The sequence below is a fragment of the Coregonus clupeaformis genome, chromosome 12, assembly GCF_020615455.1.
Source record: "Coregonus clupeaformis isolate EN_2021a chromosome 12, ASM2061545v1, whole genome shotgun sequence".
Classification (NCBI taxonomy): domain Eukaryota; kingdom Metazoa; phylum Chordata; class Actinopteri; order Salmoniformes; family Salmonidae; genus Coregonus; species Coregonus clupeaformis.
In genome coordinates, this window is record NC_059203.1 from 37,512,037 (window position 1) to 37,533,608 (window position 21,572).

The 21,572-nt window shown below is 45.9% G+C and overlaps 2 protein-coding genes across 2 annotated transcripts in view; both read left to right on the forward strand.

Annotated features, from left to right (window-relative positions):
- LOC121578768 (collagen alpha-1(VII) chain-like) overlaps window positions 1-8,019 on the forward strand; it is a 109,193-nt gene extending 101,174 nt beyond the window's left edge. Inside the window, exons 6-8 of the mRNA XM_041893153.1 lie at window positions 203-361; window positions 513-670; window positions 7,825-8,019. Of these exons, the coding sequence (XP_041749087.1) occupies window positions 203-361; window positions 513-670; window positions 7,825-8,019 (512 nt within the window). The remainder of the gene's footprint in view (window positions 1-202; window positions 362-512; window positions 671-7,824) is intronic.
- A 7,507-nt stretch (window positions 8,020-15,526) lies between these two features.
- LOC121578769 (collagen alpha-1(VII) chain-like) overlaps window positions 15,527-21,572 on the forward strand; it is a 43,581-nt gene continuing 37,535 nt past the window's right edge. The window contains exons 1-3 of the mRNA XM_041893154.1: window positions 15,527-15,536; window positions 15,989-16,108; window positions 17,469-17,624. Of these exons, the coding sequence (XP_041749088.1) occupies window positions 15,527-15,536; window positions 15,989-16,108; window positions 17,469-17,624 (286 nt within the window). The remainder of the gene's footprint in view (window positions 15,537-15,988; window positions 16,109-17,468; window positions 17,625-21,572) is intronic.

A 21,572-nucleotide genomic window follows, 5' to 3' on the forward strand; every position in this document is an offset into this window, starting at 1 on the left:
GGTAGACAAATAGGGTTAGCTGTTCAGCAGTCTTATGGCTTGGAGGTAGAAGCTGTCTCGGAACCTGTTGGTCGAGACCTGATGCTCCAATACCGTCTGACTTGCCACATTGACTCATTAATCCCGACCACAAGCCTCAGGCGGTATATCTTGATAGTGTGTGTGTGTACGGTATTTGACTGGTTGTTTTTGTCTCTGTCAGGTATAAAGAGTGCAGACCAGACTGAGTTGGCTCTGATAGCCACTCCTCCTCAGAGAGACTACACATTCTTTGTGGGGGACTTTAAGCTGCTCAACACACTGCTCTCCCTGGTGGGCCCGCGTGTGTGTTCCAGCTCAGGTGGAGTCTACGCTAGCGATGGTAAACACACACTGCCATACATTACACTGGAACAGACTCAGCTCAGTACAATACATTACTGTCTATTACACAATACAAATCACCTCTCATTGTCTTCCCTCTCCTCCACACACCATCTCTTTCTCTTTCTCTTTCTCTCTTTTTCTGGCAGAGGCCTTTTCCGGTCCCTCTAACCTCCAGTTCTCAAGCCAGACCTCTGATTCGCTCAGGATCCGGTGGACTCCCGCAGGGGGGCCTGTGAGTGGCTATGTGGTGCAGTACACACCCCTTTCTGGCCTGGGCCAGCCAATCACAGCGGAGCTGCATCAGGTGGGCACTGCTGGTTGGGTGGGGGGTGTGGTGTTCATTCCTGACTCAGGGGATGGGCAGCAGGCAGCAGTTCATACTGTAAATGTGACCCAGATTCTAATTGCTCATTGTAGTTTTGGGAGCCTGCTACATGGCAGACAGACAGAGAGACAGAGAGGGATTTGGTTGAGTAGGAACATGTTTTAATGGGTGGATCTAGAGTTTGATTGAGTTTCTGTGTCTGTGCAGATTAAACGTTGGCTGGAAAACAGTGAAATTCCCGGTCTGTGACTGTGTGTTGGTAATCATGACTCATGACCATAATAAAGAATGGCATAGATTAGTCTGTGAACATTCACCCCAGTCAAAGGCTTTGACAAAACCTGTTGCTATGCAATAACATTGAATACCTATTTACAGCAGGAGCTTTGAATGTTGGCTTACATTTGTCTGAGGTGCACAAGTGCAATTCTCGAGTTCCACAATCATGCTGGTCTTTTTTATTTATATTTTTTATGGGGGGTAGATCAGCTTAATATTGCAGAAAGATTGTAACTTCCATCAATGTAATTGTCTGCATCACTTCCAATCCCCCATGTTATTTATATATATATATACACATATATTCACATATACAGTGGGGAGAACAAGTATTTGATACACTGCCGATTTTGCAGGTTTTCCTACTTACAAAGCATGTAGAGGTCTGTAATTTTTATCATAGGTACACTTCAACTGTGAGAGACGGAATCTAAAACAAAAATCCAGAAAATCACATTATATGATTTTAAAGTAATTAATAAGCATTTTATTGCATGACATAAGTATTTGATCACCTACCAACCAGTAAGAATTCCGGCTCTCACAGACCTGTTAGTTTTTCTTTAAGTAGCCCTCCTGTTCTTCACTCATTACCTGTATTAACTGCACCTGTTTGAACTCGTTACCTGTATAAAAGACACCTGTCCACACACTCAATCAAACAGACTCCAACCTCTCCACAATGGCCAAGACAAGAGAGCTGTGTAAGGACATCAGGGATAAAATTGTAGACCTGCACAAGGCTGGGATGGGCTACAGGACAATAGGCAAGCAGCTGGTGAGAAGGCAACAACTGTTGGCGTAATTATTAGAAAATGGAAGAAGTTCAAGATGACAGTCAATCACCCTCGGTCTGGGGCTCCATGCAAGATCTCACCTCGTGGGGCATCAATGATCATGAGGAAGGTGAGGGATCAGCCCAGAACTACACGGCAGGACCTGGTCAATGACCTGAAGAGAGCTGGGACCACAGTCTCAAAGAAAACCATTAGTAACACACTACGCCGTCATGGATTAAAATCCTGCAGCGCACGCAAGGTCCCCCTGCTCAAGCCAGCGCATGTTCAGGCCCGTCTGAAGTTTGCCAATGACCATCTGGATGATCCAGAGGAGGAATGGGAGAAGGCCATGTGGTCTGATGAGCCAAAAATAGAGCTTTTTGGTCTAAACTCCACTCGTCGTATTTGGAGGAAGAAGAAGGATGAGTACAACCCCAAGAACACCATCCCAACCGTGAAGCATGGAGGTGGAAACATCATTCTTTGGGGATGCTTTTCTGCAAAGGGGACAGGACGACTGCACCATATTGAGGGGAGGATGGATGGGGCCATGTATCGCGAGATCTTGGCCAACAACCTCCTTCCCTCAGTAAGAGCATTGAAGATGGGTCGTGGCTGGGTCTTCCAGCATGACAACGACCCGAAACACACAGCCAGGGCAACTAAGGAGTGGCTCCGTAAGAAGCATCTCAAGGTCCTGGAGTGGCCTAGCCAGTCTCCAGACCTGAACCCAATAGAAAATCTTTGGAGGGAGCTGGAAGTCCGTATTGCCCAGCGACAGCCCCGAAACCTGAAGGATCTGGAGAAGGTCTGTATGGAGGAGTGGGCCAAAATCCCTGCTGCAGTGTGTGCAAACCTGGTCAAGACCTACAGGAAACATATGATCTCTGTAATTGCAAACAATGGTTTCTGTTCCAAATATGAAGCTCTGCTTTTCTGATGTATCAAATACTTATGTCATGCAATAAAATTACTTAAAAATCATACAATGTGATTTTCTGGATTTTTGTTTTAGATTCCGTCTCTCACAGTTGAAGTGTACCTATGATAAAAATTACAGACCTCTACATGCTTTGTAAGTAGGAAAACCAGCAAAATCGGCAGTGTATCAAATACTTGTTCTCCCCACTGTATACACACATACATACATACATACATACATACACATACATATCCTTTAAAAAATATATATATTCCCCTTTATTACTTTCCAACCCCGCCACCCTTTCCCTACTTGGAGTAAACTAGTGAACAACAATGCTTAGGCCTCTACTTCCAGCTTATACTTACTATCTACATTTTATGGACACTGTCAATTTTACAATAATTATATTTTGTTTGTTTTTTCTCCTGAACTTCTTCAACTCTCAACCTCTCCGATCATTTTCATGATGTCCATCCGGTTTGCTTCTATATGCCATATCTTTCTAACTGTGCTCTTTCACAAAAGCTCCCAACCTACAACCTATATACTTGTTATGGACACAGTATGCTTACATTATTAGTTATCTTGTTATTATTTGTTGTTAGTTGTTATTAGTCCCATCCTTCAATTCCATTCAACACCTCCCATCTATCTCTTAACACCATCCATATAGGATTTCTATTTGCCATATATATTTTAACTGTACTGTGATGTCTTACAAAAGTTCTGAACCTTTCTATTCTCATTGTTTCTACAGATTGTGAATTGAAAATAAACATTTTTGTTAAAAGTATTATTATATTATTGATCAATTGACTATGACTTATCAGATCACCCAGTAATGCTATCCGTAAGGTTAGCTCCAGGTAAATATTGCAATCCTTTAGCCATTCCTGGAACTGTGTCCAAAAACAAGCTACAAAAGGACAGTACCAAAACAAATGATCTAGTGATTCTGTCTCTTCGCAGCAAAATCTGCAGAGCTGGGAAGATTGTATCCCCTATATAAATAACATTCTATTGGTAGCAAGAATTTTATATAATAATTTAAATTGAAAGATTCTAAGTTTTGAATCCGGCGTCGTTTTGCGTATCAGCTCATAAACACTATGCCATGGGATCGGTATGTCAAAAATCTCTTCCCAACTATTTTGCAATCTATATGGGATGGCTGTCAATCCTTTGGTCCTTAAATGAAACTGATATACTTTTTTATTTATCACAGTTTTCCTTAACCAATTTTGTTATTTAATGCAAGGCCGACAGACAAGTTCCTTACTTTCTCCCCCTTCCACTTTCCTCTTCCATTTTTGCGGTAAGGCTGCAATTATTTTGTTGTATTTTGGGTAGAGCAGACATTTCCATATGTTTTTTTTTAGCTGCATAACTCCACCAGTCCTACCGATGATATCATTTCCGAAGATTATACCTTTTTTAAACATTTTGTCAAAAAAAACGTTTTTTTTTGTCAATTAGTTTAAATTTGAGTTTAACCACAATATTTGTTGCATTATTTGTTCTGTCGTTTCTGGAGGATTAAATTGAAATTGCAACCAACTTTCTATGGCTTGTTTTAGAAATAGTGATATTTGGGAGATGATTTCCTTTTCAAATAACTGAAAGTGAGTGGTTGTAATCTGAATAAAAGGAAAAAGGCCATTCTTGAACATTGGGTGAGTGTCACGCTCTGGCTCCGGGACTTTGTATGTTGAGCCAGGGTGTGTTCGTTTCGTTGTGTTCTGTTTGGTTGGGTTGTCTATGTGGTTGTTTCCTTGTTTGGTCGTGTGACTCCCAATCAGTGGTAACGAGTGTCAGCTGTCGGCTCGTTATCTCTGATTGGGAGCCATATTTAAACTGTGTGTTTTCACCTTGTGTTTGTGGGTTTTTGTTCCTTGTCAGTCATTGTCACTGTGGACTTTACGATCGTGTTTTGTTTTGTTTCGTGTACTTTACCAATTAAAGTCATGTTCGTATCGCACGCTGCGCCTTGGTCCTCTCTAACCAACGATCGTGACAGAAAAACCCACCGTAAAAGGACCAAGCAGCGTGTCCAGGAGCAAGGAGACTGGACATGGGAGGAAGCGCCGGGTAAGGAGATAGAGAGGCTGGCGATGGCCCAGGTGGGCAAATCGTGGTCCTGGGAGGACATGCTCGGGGGCAAGGGACCTTGGGGTAGGATCAAGGCAATTTGGAGAGGAGGCCACCGGGCAATTTGGAGAGGAGGCCACCGGGTTTTGGGGGCCAGAAGGCAGGTTGGCGAGGCCGGAATGGAGAGCGGAACCAACTTCCCGTACTCAGGCATGGCAGCATGGGACGGGGCAGGTTCCGCGGTATGCGGAGCAGCGTACGGTGCCACGAGTGGTCCGGCACAGTCCTGTACGTTCTGTGCGAGCACCCCGCACGTGTCGTCCGAAGGGGTTATGCAGCCAGGACGGAGTGTGCCGGCTCAACGCTCGTGGTCTCCTGTGCCTCTCCGCGGTCCCGGATATCCTGCTCCAGTATCACGTGCTGTCATGTCGGTACGGGTACACAGCCCTGTACGTCCTGTGCGGATGCCTCACACAGAGTGTGTGAGGGTAGGCATTCAGCCGGGACGGGTTGTGGCCGCTCTTCATTCCAGGTCTCCTATCCGTCTCCACAGTCCGGTGAGGCCTGTCCCTGCTCCATGCACTAAGTTAATGGTGCGCGTCGCCAGCCCAGCCCGGCCTGTCCCTGCTCTACGCACTAAGCCTACGGTGTGCGTCGTCAGCCCAGCCCGGCCTGTCCCTGCTCTACGCACTAAGCCTACGGTGTGCGTCGTCAGCCCAGCCCAGCCGGTCCCTGCTCCACGCACCAGGCCCACGGTGTGCGTCGTCAGCCCAGCCCAGCCTGTCCCTGCTTCACGCACCAGGCCCACGGTGTGCGTCGTCAGCCCAGCCCAGCCGGTCCCTGCTCCACGCACCAGGCCCACGGTGTGCGTCGTCAGCCCAGCTCGGCCTGTCCCTGCTCCACGCACCAGGCCCACGGTGTGCGTCGTCAGCCCAGCCCAGCCGGTCCCTGCTCCACGCACCAGGTCCACGGTGTGCGTCGCCAGCCCAGCCCGGCCCGTTCCTGCTACTCGCACCAAGCCAAGGGTGCGAGTCGTCAGCCTGGTCCAGCCCACTCCTGCTACTCGCACCAAGCCAGGGGTACGAAGTCGTCGGCCTGGTCCAGCCCGTTCCTGCTACTCGCACCAAGCCAAGGGTGCGAGTCGTCAGCCTGGTTCAGCTCGTCCCTGCTACTCGCACCAAGCCAAGGGTGCGAGCCGTCAGCCTGATCCAGCCCACTCCTGCTACTCGCACCAAGCCAGGGATGCGAGTCGTCAGCCTGGTGAGGCCCGTTCGGCCCACGCATCAAGCCTAGGTTGCGTATCATCAGCCAGGTCTGGTCCGTTCCTGCCTCACGCGCCAAGCCAGGGGTGCGCGTCGTCAGTCCAGATCCTACCAGCTGGGTCAGATCGACCCGGGGCGCTACGGGGGAGTTGAAGAAGGGTGGTGGTCAAGCCCGGGCCGGAGCCGCCTCCGAGGAGTAATGCCCACCCAGCCCTCCCTGTTTGGGGTTTTGAGGCGCGTGGTCGCAGTCCGCGCCTTTAGGGGGTACTGTCACGCTCTGGCTCCGGGACTTTGTATGTTGAGCCAGGGTGTGTTCAGTTTCGTTGTGTTCTGTTTGGTTGGGTTGTCTATGTGGTTGTTTCCTTGTTTGGTCGTGTGACTCCCAATCAGTGGTAACGAGTGTCAGCTGTCGGCTCGTTATCTCTGATTGGGAGCCATATTTAAACTGTGTGTTTTCACCTTGTGTTTGTGGGTTTTTGTTCCTTGTCAGTCATTGTCACTGTGGACTTTACGATCGTGTTTTGTTTTGTTTCGTGTACTTTACCAATTAAAGTCATGTTCGTATCGCACGCTGCGCCTTGGTCCTCTCTAACCAACGATCGTGACAGTGAGACAATCTTACCAGTTCGGATTTAAGTATAACTTTTGTATGACTGAAGCTTTTAGTGATAGGTCTAATGCTTTAATATTTAATAATTTATGTCCTCCGAATTCATATTCATTATATAAATAGGCCCGTTTAATTTTGACTGGCTTGCCGTTCCAAATCAATTGGAATATTTTTTTCTCATATAATTTAAAAAACTTTTCGCTAGGCGTAGGCAAGACCATAAGCAAATGGGTAAACTGGGATAATACTAAAGAGTTAATAAGGGTGATTTTTCCACAAATTGACAGGTATGTACCTTTCCATGGTAGCACGATCTTATCTATTTTTGCTAACTTTCTATTAAAATTGATTGAAGTGAGATCATTTATTTCCTTTGGGATATGTATTCCGAGTATATCCACATCACCATCAGACCATTTTATTGGTAAACTACATGAGAATGTAGAAATTGTATTTTTTAGTGATCCAATACGTAATATAGTACATTTGTCATAATTTGGTTGTAATCCAGAGAGGTTAGAAAATGTATCTAGATATATCCTCTATGAGGCTGTGGAGGGATTGTAGTTGTGGATTTAAAAGAAAATAATCATCAGCGTACAATGACACCTTTGTTTTTAAGCCCTGGATTTCTAATCCCCTGATATTATTGTTGAATCTGATTTTAATAGCTAACATCTCGCTGGCCACAATAAATAGATAAGCCGATAGTGGACAAACTTGTTTTACTCCTCTTGACAGTTTAAAACTTTCGGAGAAATAGCCATTATTTACTATTTTACACCTAGGGTTACTATACATGATTTTGACCCATTTTATAAGAGATTTGCTCCAGGCATTTATATATAAACCCCAGTCGTACTTTATCAAATGCCTTTTCGAAGTCTGCTATGAATAGCAGGCCTGGTTTCCCAGATTTTCCATAGTGTTCTATTGTTTCCAATACTTGCCTTATATTATCTCCAATGTATCTTCCATGTAAAAAACCTGTCTGATTAGAATGAATAATATCCTCGACATGCTGGTCTTTGTGATACGGTTTGTATAGAGAGTGCACACACACCTAGTTTCTCAGGTATAAACCAGTATCTGGTCAAAAACCAGCTGACACTGCAGCCCTTTTACGAACCAGAACTATGCACCCCTGTCTCCTGTACTTACCCCTCTCTCCCCCCTGTCTACCCCTGCAGGAGACAGTGTCTGCAGGTCAGAGGAGCTTTGTGGCCAAAGAGCTGAAGTCAGGGACAGACTACCTGGTGACGATCATCACCCAATACCCCAACAGTGTGGGAGAGCCTGTGTTTGCCAAGGCACGAACCAGTGAGTACACAGAGCGGGTCGGACAGAGGGAGAATGGGAGGGAGGGGGTAGGAGAGATGAGATGAGAAGATTAGATAATTAGAAACCAAGGCACGAATAAGTGAGTACACAGAGAGAGATGGAGGAAGAGGAGGGGGGATGAAAGTAGGGAGGAGAGAAGGAGAGAGTCATTTCAATAAAGTTAAATTACATTTGACAGACGAGTGTGGATGGGGAAGATATTTGGTATTTTATTAGGATCCTCATTAGCTGTTGCAAAAGCAGCAGCTACTCTTCCTGGGGTCCACACAAAACATGAAACATGACATAATATAGAACATTAATAGACAAGAACAGTTCAAGGACAGAACTACATAAAACATTTTTTTAAAGGCACACGTAGCCTACATATCAATACATACACACAAACTATCTAGATCAAATAGGGGAGAGGCGTTGTGCTGTGAGGTGTTGCTTTATCTGTTTTTTTAAACAAGGTTTGCTGTTTATTTGAGCAATATGAGATGGAGTTCCATGCAATAATGGCTCTATATAATACTGTACGCTTTCTTGAATTTGTTCTGGATTTGGGGACTGTGAAAAGACCCCTGGTGACATGTCTGGTGGGGTAAGTGTGTGTGTCAGAGCTGTGTGTAAGTTGACTGTGCAAACAATTTGGGATTTTCAACACAATGTTTCTTATAAAAAGAAGTGATGCAGTCAGTCTCTCCTCAACTCTTAGCCAAGAGAGACTGGCATGCATAGTATTTATATCATCCCTCTGATTACAATGAAGAGCAAGACGTGCCGCTCTGTTCTGGGCCAGCTGCAGCTTAACTAGGTCTTTCCTTTCAGCACTCGACCACACGACTGGACAATAATCAAGATAAGAAAAAACTAGCCTTGCAGAACTTGCTTTTTGGAGTGTGATGTCAAAAAAGCAGAGCATATTTTTATTAGGGACAGATCTCTCCCCATCTTTACAACCATTGAATCTATATGTTTTGACCATGACAGTTTATAATCTAAGGTAACGCCAAGTAATTTAGTCTCCTTAAACACCATTTTTTCCAACAGTTTGCTATGAGCTGGCAGCAAGCCTGTTAGAACCAGTAAAGGCCGCTTTACCACTTTTGGGTAGCGGAATTACTTTGGCTTACCTCCAGGCCTGAGGACAAATACTTTCCTCTAGGCTCAGATTAAAGATATGACAGATAGGAGCGGCTATAGAGTCAGCTACCATCCTCAGTAGCTTTCCATCTTTCCAAGTTGTCAATGCCAGGAGGTTTGTCATTATTGATCGATAACAATAATTTTTCCACCTCTCCCACGCTAACTTTACAAAATTCAACTTGCAATTTTTTAAATGCATGAATATGATGGCTCACTGTTCGTTGTTGGTTCGTTGTTGTTCTGTTTGACCTAATTTCTACCAGCATGTCACATGTGCAACCAGAGGGAAAAAAATATTTTACTCCAAACATAGAGACACGTACAAAGCTCTCCCTCGATCCTCCATTTGGCAAGTCTGACCATAATTCTATCCTCCTGATTCCTGCTTACAAGCAAAAACTCAAGCAGGAAGTACCAGTGACTCTCTCAATACGGAAGTGGTCTGATGACGTGGAGGCTAAGCTACAGGACTGTTTTGCTAGCAAAGACTGGAATATGTTCCGGGATTCATCCGATAGCATTGAAGAGTACAGTCGTGGTGAAAAGTTTTGAGAAGGACACAAATACTAATTTTCACAAAGTCTGCTGCCTCAGTTTTGATGATGGCAGTTTGCATATACTCCAGAATGTCATGAAGAGTGATCAGATGAATTGCAAATAATTGCAAAGTCCCTCTTTGCCATGAAAATGAACTTAATCCCCCAAAAATATTTCCACTGCATTTCAGCCCTGCCACAAAAGGACCAGCTGCCATCATGTCAGTGATTCTCTCGTTAACACAGGCGAGAGTGTTGACGAGGACAAGGCTGGAGATCAATCTGTCATGCTGATTGAGTTAGAATAACAGACTGGAAGCTTTAAAAGGAGGGTGGTGCTTGAAATCATTGTTATTCCTCTGTTAATGTCACGATCGTCGTGATAGGCATACATCTTTTAATGAGTACTTTAACACATGAACAAAACAACAAAACGATACGTGAAGTCTAAAGGTTCACCAACACAAACCTATACAGATCAAGATCCCAGAAATAACTGTGCAAAACAGGCTGCCTAAGTATGGTTCCCAATCAGAGACAACGAGCAACAGCTGCCTCTGATCGGGAACCACCCTGGCCAACATAGATCTAAACAATCTAGAATAAACACATAGAAACTACAACATAGAAACTAACACCCTGGCTCAACATAAGAGTCCCCAGAGCCAGGGCGTGACAGTTAACCATGGTTACCTGCAAGGAAACATGTGCCGTCATCATTGCTTTGCACAAAAAGGGCATCACAGGCAAGGATATTGCTGCTAGTAAGATTGCACCTAAATCAACCATTTATCGGATCATCAAGAACTTCAAGGAGAGAGGTTCAACTGTTGTGAAGAAGGCTTCAGGGCCAAGAAAGTCCAGCAAGCGCCAGGACTGTCTCACCACCAGTGCAGAGCTTGCTCAGGAATGGCAGCAGGCAGGTGTGAGTGCATCTGCACGCACAGTGAGTTGAAGACTTTTGGAGGATGGCCTGGTGTCAAGAAGGGCAGCAAAGAAGACACTTCTCTCCAGGAAAAACCTCAGGGACAGACTGATATTCTGCAAAAGGAACAGTGATTGGACTGCTGAGGACTGGGGTAAAGTCATTTTCTCTGATGAATCCCCTTTCCGATTGTTTGGGGCATCCGGAAAACACCTTGTCCGGAGAAGACAAGGTGAGCGCTACCATCAGTCCTGTGTCATGCCAACAGTAAAGCATCCTGAGACCATTCATGTGTGGGGCTGCTTCTCAGCCAAGGGAGTGGGCTCACTCTCAATTTTGCCTAAGAACACAGCCATGAATAAAGAATGGTACCAACACATCCTCAGAGAGCAACTTCTCCCAACCATCCAAGAACAGTTTGGTGATGACCAATGCCTTTTCCAGCATGATGGAGCACCTTGCCATAAGGCAAAAGTGAAAACTAAGTGGCTCGGGGAACAAAACATTGACATTTTGGGTCCATGGCCAGGAAACTCCCCAGACCTTAATCCCATTGAGAACTTGTAGTCGATCCTCAAGAGGCGAGTGGACAAACAAAAACCAACTAATTCTGACAAACTCCAAGCATTGATTATGCAAGAATGGGCTGCCATCAGTCAGGATGTTGCCCAGAAGTTATTTGACAGCATGCCAGGGCGGATTGCAGAGGTCTTGAAAAAGAAGGGTCAACACTGCAAATATTGACTCTTTGCATAAACTTAATGTAATTGTCAATAAAAGCCTTTGACACTTATGGAATGCTTGTAATTATACTCCAGTATACCATAGTAACATCTGAAACAAATATCTCATAACACTGAAGCAGCGAACTTTGTGAAGACCAATACTTAAGTCATTCTCAAAACTTTTGACCACGACTGTATACCACATCAGTCATCGGCTTCATCAATAATTGCACTGACAACGTCGTCCCCACACTGACTGTACGTACATATCCCAACCAGAAGCCATGATTAGAGGGAACATCTGCACTGAGCTAAAGGCTAGAGCTGCCGCTTTCAAGGAGCGGGACACTAATCCGGACGTTTATAAGAAATCCCGCTATGCCCTCCGACGAACCATCAAACAGGCAAAGCGTCAATACAGGACTAATATTGAATCCTACTACACCGGCTCTGACGCTCGTTGGATGTGGTAGGACTTGCAAACTATTACGGATTACAAAGGGAAACCCAGCCGCGAGCTGCCCAGTGATGCGAGCCTACCTGACGAGCTAAATGCCTTCTATGCTCGCTTTGAGGCAAGCAACACTGAAGCATGCATGAGAGAACGAGCTGTTCTGGACGACTATTTGATCACGCTCTCCATAGCTGATGTGAGTAAGACCTTTAAACGGCCAGACGGATTATCAGGACGCATACTCAGAGCATGCACTGACCAACTGCCAAGTGTCTTCACTGACATTTTAAACCTCTCCCTGACGGAGTCTGTAATACCTACTTGTGTCAAGCAGACCAACCTAGTCCCTGTACCCAAGAACGCCAAGGTAACCTGCCTAAATGACTACCACCCCATAGCACTCACGTCGGTAGCCATGAAGTGCTTTGAAAGGCTGGTCATGGCTCACATCAACACAATCATCCCAGAAACCCTAGACCCACTACAATTTGCATACCGGCCCAACAGATCCACAGAGGACGCAATCTCTATTGCACTCCACACTGCCCTTTCCCACCTGGACAAAAGGAACACCTACATGAGAACGCTGTTTGTTGACTACAGCTCAGCGTTCAACACCATAGTGCCCTCAAAGCTTATCACTAAGGTAAGGACTCTGGGAAGGAACACCTCCCTCTGCAACTGGATCCTGGACTTCCTGATGGGCCGCCCCCAGGTGGTAAGGGTAGGTAACAACACATCTGCCACACTGATCCTCAGCACGGGGGCCCCTCAGGGGTGCGTGCTCAGTCCCATCCTGTACTCCCTGTTCACTCATGACTGCATTGCCAGGCACGACTCCAATACCATCATTAAGTTTGCCGATGACACAACGGTGGTAGGCCTGATCACCGACAACGATGAGACAGTCTATAGGGAGGAGGTCAGAGACCTGGCAGTGTGGTGCCAGGACAACAACCTCTCCCTCAACGTCAGCAAGACAAAAGAGCTGATCGTGGACTACAGGAAAAGGAGGGCCAAGAACGCCCCCATTCACATAGACGGGGCTGTAGTGGAGCGGGTCGAGAGCTTCAAATTCCTTGGTGTCCACATCACTAACAAACTATCATGGTCCAAACACACCAAGACAGTCGTGAAGAGGTCATGACAATGCCTATTCCCCCTCAGGAGACTGAAAAAAATTGGCATGGGTCCTCAGATCATCAAAAAGTTTTACAGCTGCACCATCGAGAGCCTCCTGACTGGTTGCATCACCGCTTGGTATGGCAACTGCTCGGCATCCGACTACAAGGCGCTACATAGGGTAGTGCGTACCTCCCAGTACATCAATGGGGCCAAGCTTCCTGCCATCCAGGACCTCTATACTAGGCGGTGTCAGAGGAAAGCCCTAAAAATGGTCAAAGACTTCATCCACCCTAGTCATAGACTGTTGTCTCTGCTACCACACGGCAAGCGCCAAGTCCAAAAGGCTCCTTAACAGCTTCTACCCTCAAGCCATAAAACTGGTGAACAGTTAATCAAATGGCTACCCGGACCATTTGCATTGACCCACCATTTTTTAACGCTGCTGCTACTCGCTGTTTATTATCTATGCATAGTCACTTTACCCCTATGTACATATTACCTCAATTACCTCAACTAACCTGCACCCCCGCACATTGAATCGGTACCGGTACCCCATGTATATAGCCTCGTTATTATTATTTTTATTTTTATTTTTCTTTCTTGCTTAAGTTTTTTTCTTTCTTTAAAAATATTTTCTTACTTACTTTTTTAAAAATTCAGCATTGTTGGTTAAGGGCTTGTAAGTAAGCATTTCACGGTAAGATCTACACCTGTTGTATTCGGCACAAGTGTCAAATAAAATTGGATTTTATTTGATTTTGATATACACAATTTACAAAATACAATATAATACAAATATACAAAATTACAAACACCCTCAAGAAAATCAGTCACTGTCACGCCCTGGCTCTGGGGACACTGTTATGTTGAGCCAGGGTGTGTAATTCTATGTTTGTATTTCTATGTTGGCCTGAGTGACTCCCAATCAGAGGCAACGAGTGTCAGCTGGTTGTCTCTGATTGGGAGCCATATTTAACTGTCTGTCTTTCACTTTGTGTTTGTGGTTTCTTGTTCTGATTTGGTTTGTGTTATACCGTAGACGTCACGTTATCGTTGTTGTTTTGATCGTGTGATCATTCTAAATAAATAATATGTTCACCTTCAACGCTGCGCCTTGGTCCTCCTCAGACGATCGTGACAGAAGAAACCACCAAGATGTGACCAAGCAGCGTGTCCAGGAGCCATCGCCAGGGAGATCTCTAACAGATCTCCTTCGCCTCCTCGACTGGGTCAAGCCGGATGAGGAGGAGAGGGGCTTGACATTGTGGCAGAAGGGCGAACGGCTGGCGAGGGACATGGAGACCTTGGCCACGGGTAGGAGTGAAGCCCAGAAATTTTTTAGGGGGGGGCTAATGCTGTGGACGACGGGCCAGCAGGAGACCGCGGCAGAGCGGCCCAGCGGATTGGTAGAGGAGGCCGCCAGGTTACGGGGGCCACTGGTCGAAGAGGGGGTGGAAGATGTAGAGGCACGGCGAGAGGTACTGGCGTGTGTTGCCAGTCCGGTCCGGCCTGTTCCTGATCCCCACGTAGGGCCAGTGGTGTGTGTTCCCAGTACGGTCCGGCCTGTTCCTGCCACTCGCACCAAGTCTACGGTGCGCATCGCCAGCCCTGTCCGGCCCGTTCCTGCTCTCCGCACCAAGTCTGTGGTGCGCGTCGCCAGCCCAGTCCGGCCCATTCCTGCTCTCCGCACCAAGTCTGTGGTGCGCGTCGCCAGCCCAGTCCGGCCCATTCCTGCTCCCCGCACCAAGTCTGTGGTGCGTTTCGTCAGCCCGGCTCGGCCCGTTCCTGCTCCCCGCACCAAGTCTACGGTGGGTGTCGCCAGCTCGGCCCGGCCTGCTCCCCACACCAAGCCAGTGGTGTGCGTCGTCAGTCCAGCACGGCCCGTGCCTGTTCCCCACACCAAGCCAGTGGTGTGCGTCGTCGGTCCGGCACGGCCCGTGCCTGTTCCACTGGTGCCTGGTCCGGCACCGGTCAGATGCGTTACGCCGAGCTAGAGCAATCCGCTCCATCAGTGTGCAGTCCAGCTCCGGCCAGCGGGGCCAGACCGGACCAGGGGTACTTTGGGGGGTTGGAGAGGGAGTGGGGATCAGGCCCGAGCCGGATCCGCCGCCAAGGCGGAGTGCCCACCCGGTCCCTCCCCTGTGGATTTAGTTGGCGCGGTCGGAGTCCGCGCCTTTAGGGGGTACTGTCACGCCCTGGCTCTGGGGACACTGTTATGTTGAGCCAGGGTGTGTAATTCTATGTTTGTATTTCTATGTTGGCCTGAGGTGACTCCCAATCAGAGGCAACGAGTGTCAGCTGGTTGTCTCTGATTGGGAGCCATATTTAACTGTCTGTCTTTCACTTTGTGTTTGTGGTTTCTTGTTCTGATTTGGTTTGTGTTATACCGTAGACGTCACGTTATCGTTGTTGTTTTGATCGTGTGATCATTCTAAATAAATAATATGTTCACCTTCAACGCTGCGCCTTGGTCCTCCTCAGACGATCGTGACAGTCACATTCCCCAATCAGCTGCCAATCAGCATGTTGAACTGCCCGATGTATGGAACTCTGTAGATTGATCCATACATGGGGTGCAAAGAAACTAAAAGCAGATTTACCTAACTCTGAAGAGACCGAAGAGATTTCAAGAGTTAGCCATCCCTGAGACCGGGTATGGTTAGTCGTACGTCTGATGGTTATTATTGATGTTAGGTATGGTGGGAGTTTTTGTAAGATATCTTTATAGATAAAAAGAGAGCAATAAATCGACCTACAAGACTTCAAAGAGGGCCAGCCTACTTTCTGGTAAAGAATGCAGTGATGTGTACTGAACCTGTCGCCTGTAATAAAACGAGGTGTGCTATGGTAAACTGCATCTAGCGGCTTTAATGAAGTGAAGAACCATATCAACAGTCTTTCTTTGCCCTCAATGACATGCCATATCATCCTCTCTCTCCACGTCTTTCCTAAGTCATTCACTTCAAATACTCCCCTGTTTCTTCCCAATGTGTCACTCTTCCATGTGAAGCCATACCATCATCCTCATAGGATACACCTCTCATCTGCCTCTCATCCCTCCCTTCCTCCATCATCCCTTTTTCTCTCTCCCTCCCTTCTCCATCCCTTGTTTCTCAGAGTCTCTACCAGGGGTGTCTGGTCTTCGTCTGGTCCAGGCTGGTTTCTTCTCCCTCTCTCTGGCCTGGAATGCCCCCACATCACAGATCCAGGGCTACAGACTCACCTACGGACCCAGAGGTCAGACACGCACGCACACACACGCACACACATGCACGCACGCACGCACACACAAACGCATACACACACACACACACACACACACACACACACTTTCACACTCACACACACAAACTCATAAACATCCACAATATGACTACTGCTTACTCTAATCATACTCACATTATTTACGCATGAAGGACAAATACCACACAACATTCTGTGGGCCACGCCAAGCCGTCTTGTTAACTGTCATTCTAAAACGCTTAACTCCTCACACATCTCTTTTTGGCAGGTGAGCGTGTAACAGAGAGCGAAAGGGAGGGAGGGAGAGGAGGGATGAGGATAATAGATCATAGATAACCTGCAGGTGGCAAATTGAGAGAGGGAAATCTGTGTGTAGATTTATGGACATCAGGGTAGTATGCAGTACTATGGTGGAGATGAGATGTTGTCTCACCTTATACCGCCCTCCAGCTCTCCCTGTCTATCAGAATAGTTTTATTACCCAATCATTACCACAAATATCACATACACTTTACAGAGAGCTTTACAGAGACTTTAAAAACTGTGCAGAAGAGACTAAGGGAGACTTCAGGTAAGTGAACTAATGATTGAATGTAGAGGCTGAATCTGAAGAGGAGATAATGTGGCTGCGTTTTGAGATACGATACGAGAAAAGGGATGTGTTATGTTAAATAGATCTATGGGGTGTGTTGAGGTGCGTGGCATGACATGTGAGAAAAAGGCCCCATACACACACACACACACACACACACACACACACCATAACTCAGTGCGGCAGCTCCATCCCTGAGTCAGGGCGTGGCAGGAGTACCAGTCTCACATGGAGAACCTTTAGGAGGAGAGACTGGCACTCTTGTGTGTCTTTGTTTTAAATTAGGTCAATGTGTATTCTGTAAGGAGATGTGGGATGTTTCTACCTCTCTCTGTGAATCCCACTGCAAGCAACTGCAAACCCTAATTCATGCAACCAGTACACCCACACTACCACACACCCTCTGTTTACCTTGTCTGTGATAGGATGAAGATCTGTGCCTATGGCTCCAGGCAACACATTCCTCTATGGCTGGCCCGTTGCCTTGGTGGCATGTTACCTTGGTGACAGCCTGACAGGCTGGGTGGGGCAAGTGTTGCTTCAGTCTGCAGGTCATGGTACTGACAGACAGACAGACAGACAGACAGACAGACAGACAGACAGACAGACACAGACAGACTGTTCTTGCTCTTTCTTACATCATACACATACACTACAAGCATAAGCAAGTGCATTTAAAGATGTGAATAGTGAGCTGTCTATTTACTTGTATGTTGCCTCCTCTAACCCTTGTGTGATTGGCTGGCTGTGATTGATTGACAGGTCAGCCTGCAGCCCAGCTATTGGAGCAGTCTCTGGCTGCAGACTCCACCTCTGTCACCCTGGAGAGGCTACTGCCAGACACAGAATACGTCCTCACCCTATACCCCCTGTTCCCCCGAAACTCTGCCTCCCCCGCCACCCTAACCTCACGCACATGTAAGTACGCCTTACCCCTTCTCTCCCATTACCCGCAGTCAGTACTGCATGATGCATCATTATATCATCTTCAGTTTTAAGTGCACATTATTTGTGTGAATCATTGTTTTTCAATGGAAAAGGTGCACATAAGTTCTACAGTTGGCATACAACAAAAGAGATGTGTGCTGCAAAGTTCCTGTGCCTGAACTTTCCATGCTCCTGAGCCTGCCCTTACAGCAAGCACAGTGCCTTGTGCAAGTAATGTGAAGTCTACATTAAAGTAACTATCCAGTGTTTCCAGATGTCTATGAAATATGAGCTATAATTAATTACAATATGAGTGAGATGATAGTTTTCCTTCCATAAAATGTTGATTAAGTACCGTAAAACTTCAGTTAAACGCAGTCTCAAATAGCCGCGCAACGGCACATATTTCAGCAAATACAATTTCAAATAAACACTGGGTCTAAATGAATTATTTACGAGGTTACCATGAATTACCATTAATTGTTTACGAGGTTTAATGTTTGATTTGTTAAACATTTGTACATTTTAGTCATTTAGCAGACGCTCTTATCCAAAGTGACTTACAGTTAGTGCATTAAGATAGCTAGGTGTGACAACCACATATCACAGGCATAGAAAGTACATTTTTCCTCAATAATGTAGCTATCAGTAGATTCAGAGTGTCAAGTGCAAGTGCTGGTAATTTTTTATTTATTATATATATATATTTTTTTGGGGGGGGGGTTATTTAATATGCTGTTTGAAGAGGTAGAGTTTCAGATGTTTTCAGAAGATGGGCAGGGACTCTGCTCTCCTAACTTCAGGGGGAAGACCATTGGGGTCCCAGGACAAAGAAGAGGTTGACTGGGCTGAGCGGGAGCTGCCCTCGTGTAGGGGTGGGAGGGCCAAGAGACCTGAGGTGGCAGAACGGAGTGCTCGGTTGGGGTGTAGGGTTTGAGCATAGGTATAGAGGGGCAGTTCCTCTTGCTGCTCCGTAGGCAAGTACCATGGTCTTGTAGTGGATGCGAGCATCGACTGGAAGCCAGTGGAGTGTGCGGACGAGGGGGGTGACATAAGAGAACTTGGGAAGGTACGTTACATTAAATAATTCAGTAATGACTCAAACAAATGATGGCAATCATCCGTTTTTATTAACTTCTAGCCATTGACTGTTAACAGCTGAGAATTGCTAAATAACTGGCAAGCACAAAAACAATCAACAATTTCGGGAGTACAGACCCCTAGAAATTGTCTGATCGCCATTTAGTGGCAAAAGTAAGAACTGCAGAAAATGCACAGCCAAAGAGTATAATAATTATTCTGTCAAGGATTATTTTATTTATATTTTTATAGAGGCATTCTAAAACAAATTAAACTTGACACAGTGTGTAAATGATAACACATAAGTGCAGGAAATTAAGACATTTATTAAAATACTGGAAGTGAATGCTGGAATTAAACAATTAATTATGCAACTGAGGAAAAGCTGTGTGCAATAAGGAAATAGACGCCTGGCTCAAATAGCAGCCTGTCTCTAATAAGAGCCTGTTGTGTTCTGTGATTTTACGGTATGTTAAAAAGCAGCTTTTCTATGTTGGAATGGTGTGGGCATATACCGGTCATAAAAAATATTAATTTGAGTAGACTGCTGATTGGCCAGCTCACATCATCGTTTTTTAAACGGTCTGTTTGAGGTGGGGTTTTTGAAGTGTTTTTATTTCCTCCAATTTATGCTTTGGCCACAAATATGAGTTTAGGACGAGTCAACAATATTATTTGGGTACGAGATAACAGAATAATAACTTTTAAAAGTGAGATTGTCACTGGACAGTTACTTTAAGATGAAATCATGTGGAGCTGTTTTTGTATAGATGAGGGAGATTTCATGCCATGTCAACCATACTAGGGTTGAATGTCCGGAAACCGGTTACCGAGATTTACCGGGATATACCGCCCAAAACCACTCCTTTTTCCCGGGATAAATAACTGCGAGAAATTATAATAAATTATTTATATGAACAGCATGGCGAGAAATGGAACTGTTATATATATAAACCCTTTTTCAGGACCCTGTCTTTCAAAGAGAATTCGTAAAAACTTCATAGATCTTCATTTGAAAGGGTTTAAACACTGTTTCCCATGCTTGGTCAATGAACCATAAACAATTAATGAACATGCACCTGTGGAACGGTCGTTAAGACACTAACAGCTTACAGACGGTAGGCAATTAAGGTCACAGTTATGAAAACTTAGGACACTAAAGAGGCCTTTCTACTGACTCTGAAAAACACCAAAAGAAAGATGCTCAGGGTCCCTGCTCATCTGTGTGAACGTGCCTTAGGCATGCTGCAAGAGGCATGAGGACTGCAGATGTGGCCAGGGCAATAAATTGCAATGTCTGTACTGTGAGACGCCTAAGACAGCGCTACATGGAGACAGGACGGACAGCTGATCGTCCTCGCACTGGCAGACCATGTGTAACAACACCTGCACAGGATCGGTACATCCGAACATCACACCTGCGGGACAGGTACAGGATGGCAACAACAACTGCCCGAGTTACAGCAAGAATGCACAATCCCTCCATCAGTGCTCAGACTGTCCGCAATAGGCTGAGAGAGGCTGGACTGAGGGCTTGTAGGCCTGTTGAAAGGCAGGTCCTCACCAGACCCAGCGGCAACAACGTCGCATATGGGCACAAAACCACCGTCGCTGGACCAGACAGGACTGGCAAAAAGTGCTCTTCCTCCTCCCTCATGTGGTTTAGTCTCACCAGGGGTGATGGTCAGAGTCGTGTTTATCGTCGAAGGAATGAGCGTTTCACCGAGGCCTGTACTCTGGAGCAGGATCGATTTGGAGGTGGAGGGTCCGTCATGGTCTGGGGCGGTGTGTCACAGCATCATCGGACTGAGCTTGTTGTCATTGCAGGCAATCTCAATGGTGTGCGTTACAGGGAAGACATCCTCCTCCCTCATGTGGTACCCTTCCTGCAGGCTCATCCTGACATGACCCTCCAGCATGACAATGCCACCAGCCATACTGCTCATTCTGTGCGTGATTTCCTGCTAGACAGGAATGTCAGTGTTCTGCCATGGCCAGCGAAGAGCCCGGATCTCAATCCCATTGAGCACGTCTGGGACCTGTTGGAACTTGCAGGTGCCTTGGTGGAAGAGTGGGGTAACATCTCACAGCAAGAACTGGCAAATCTGGTGCAGTCCATGAGGAGGAGATAGATGCACTGCAGTACTTAATGCAGCTGGTGGCCACACCAGATACTGACTGTTACTTTTGATTTTGACCCATTATTCAATTTCTGTTAGTCACATGTCTGTGGAACTTGTTCAGTTTATGTCTCAGTTGTTGAATCTTGTTATGTTCATACAAATATTTACATATGTTAAGTTTGCTGAAAATAAACGCAGTTGACAGTGAGAGGACATTTTTTTTTTTTGCTGAGTTTATATAAATGATATGTGATGTCTAAATCTGGCTTCTCTACGGCCTCTGCATGATGAATAATCAACGCTCAGGGTGGGGACAGACAGCCCATCTCCGAATGGAGCGCAGTTCACAATGCATGTAGACCTATCATCTTATCATGGTAACTTTTATTCTTGTGACAGGTAGGCCTGCATTTGCTGCAGCATAGCCTATGCTACAGTAATATAAAGACAGAATGCATGTCTAATTTACCGATCTCTATCTGGCTTTCGGGGTCTCCTTATTCTTTAATTGTAAAGATGTTTTTTAAATTACAGCTACAGAGCTTTAAAATAGCCTATCACTTGAATATCATTGCTTTAAATCAGTGCACGTGCGAGCACTCTCTCACAGTCTCCCTCTCTCCATCAAATCCATTCAAATTGCATCCAAAATAGATCATCCTGTTCTAGATTGAAAGACAGTGCATTCGGGAAAGTATTCAGACCCTTTGACTTTTTCCACATTTTGTTAGGTTAC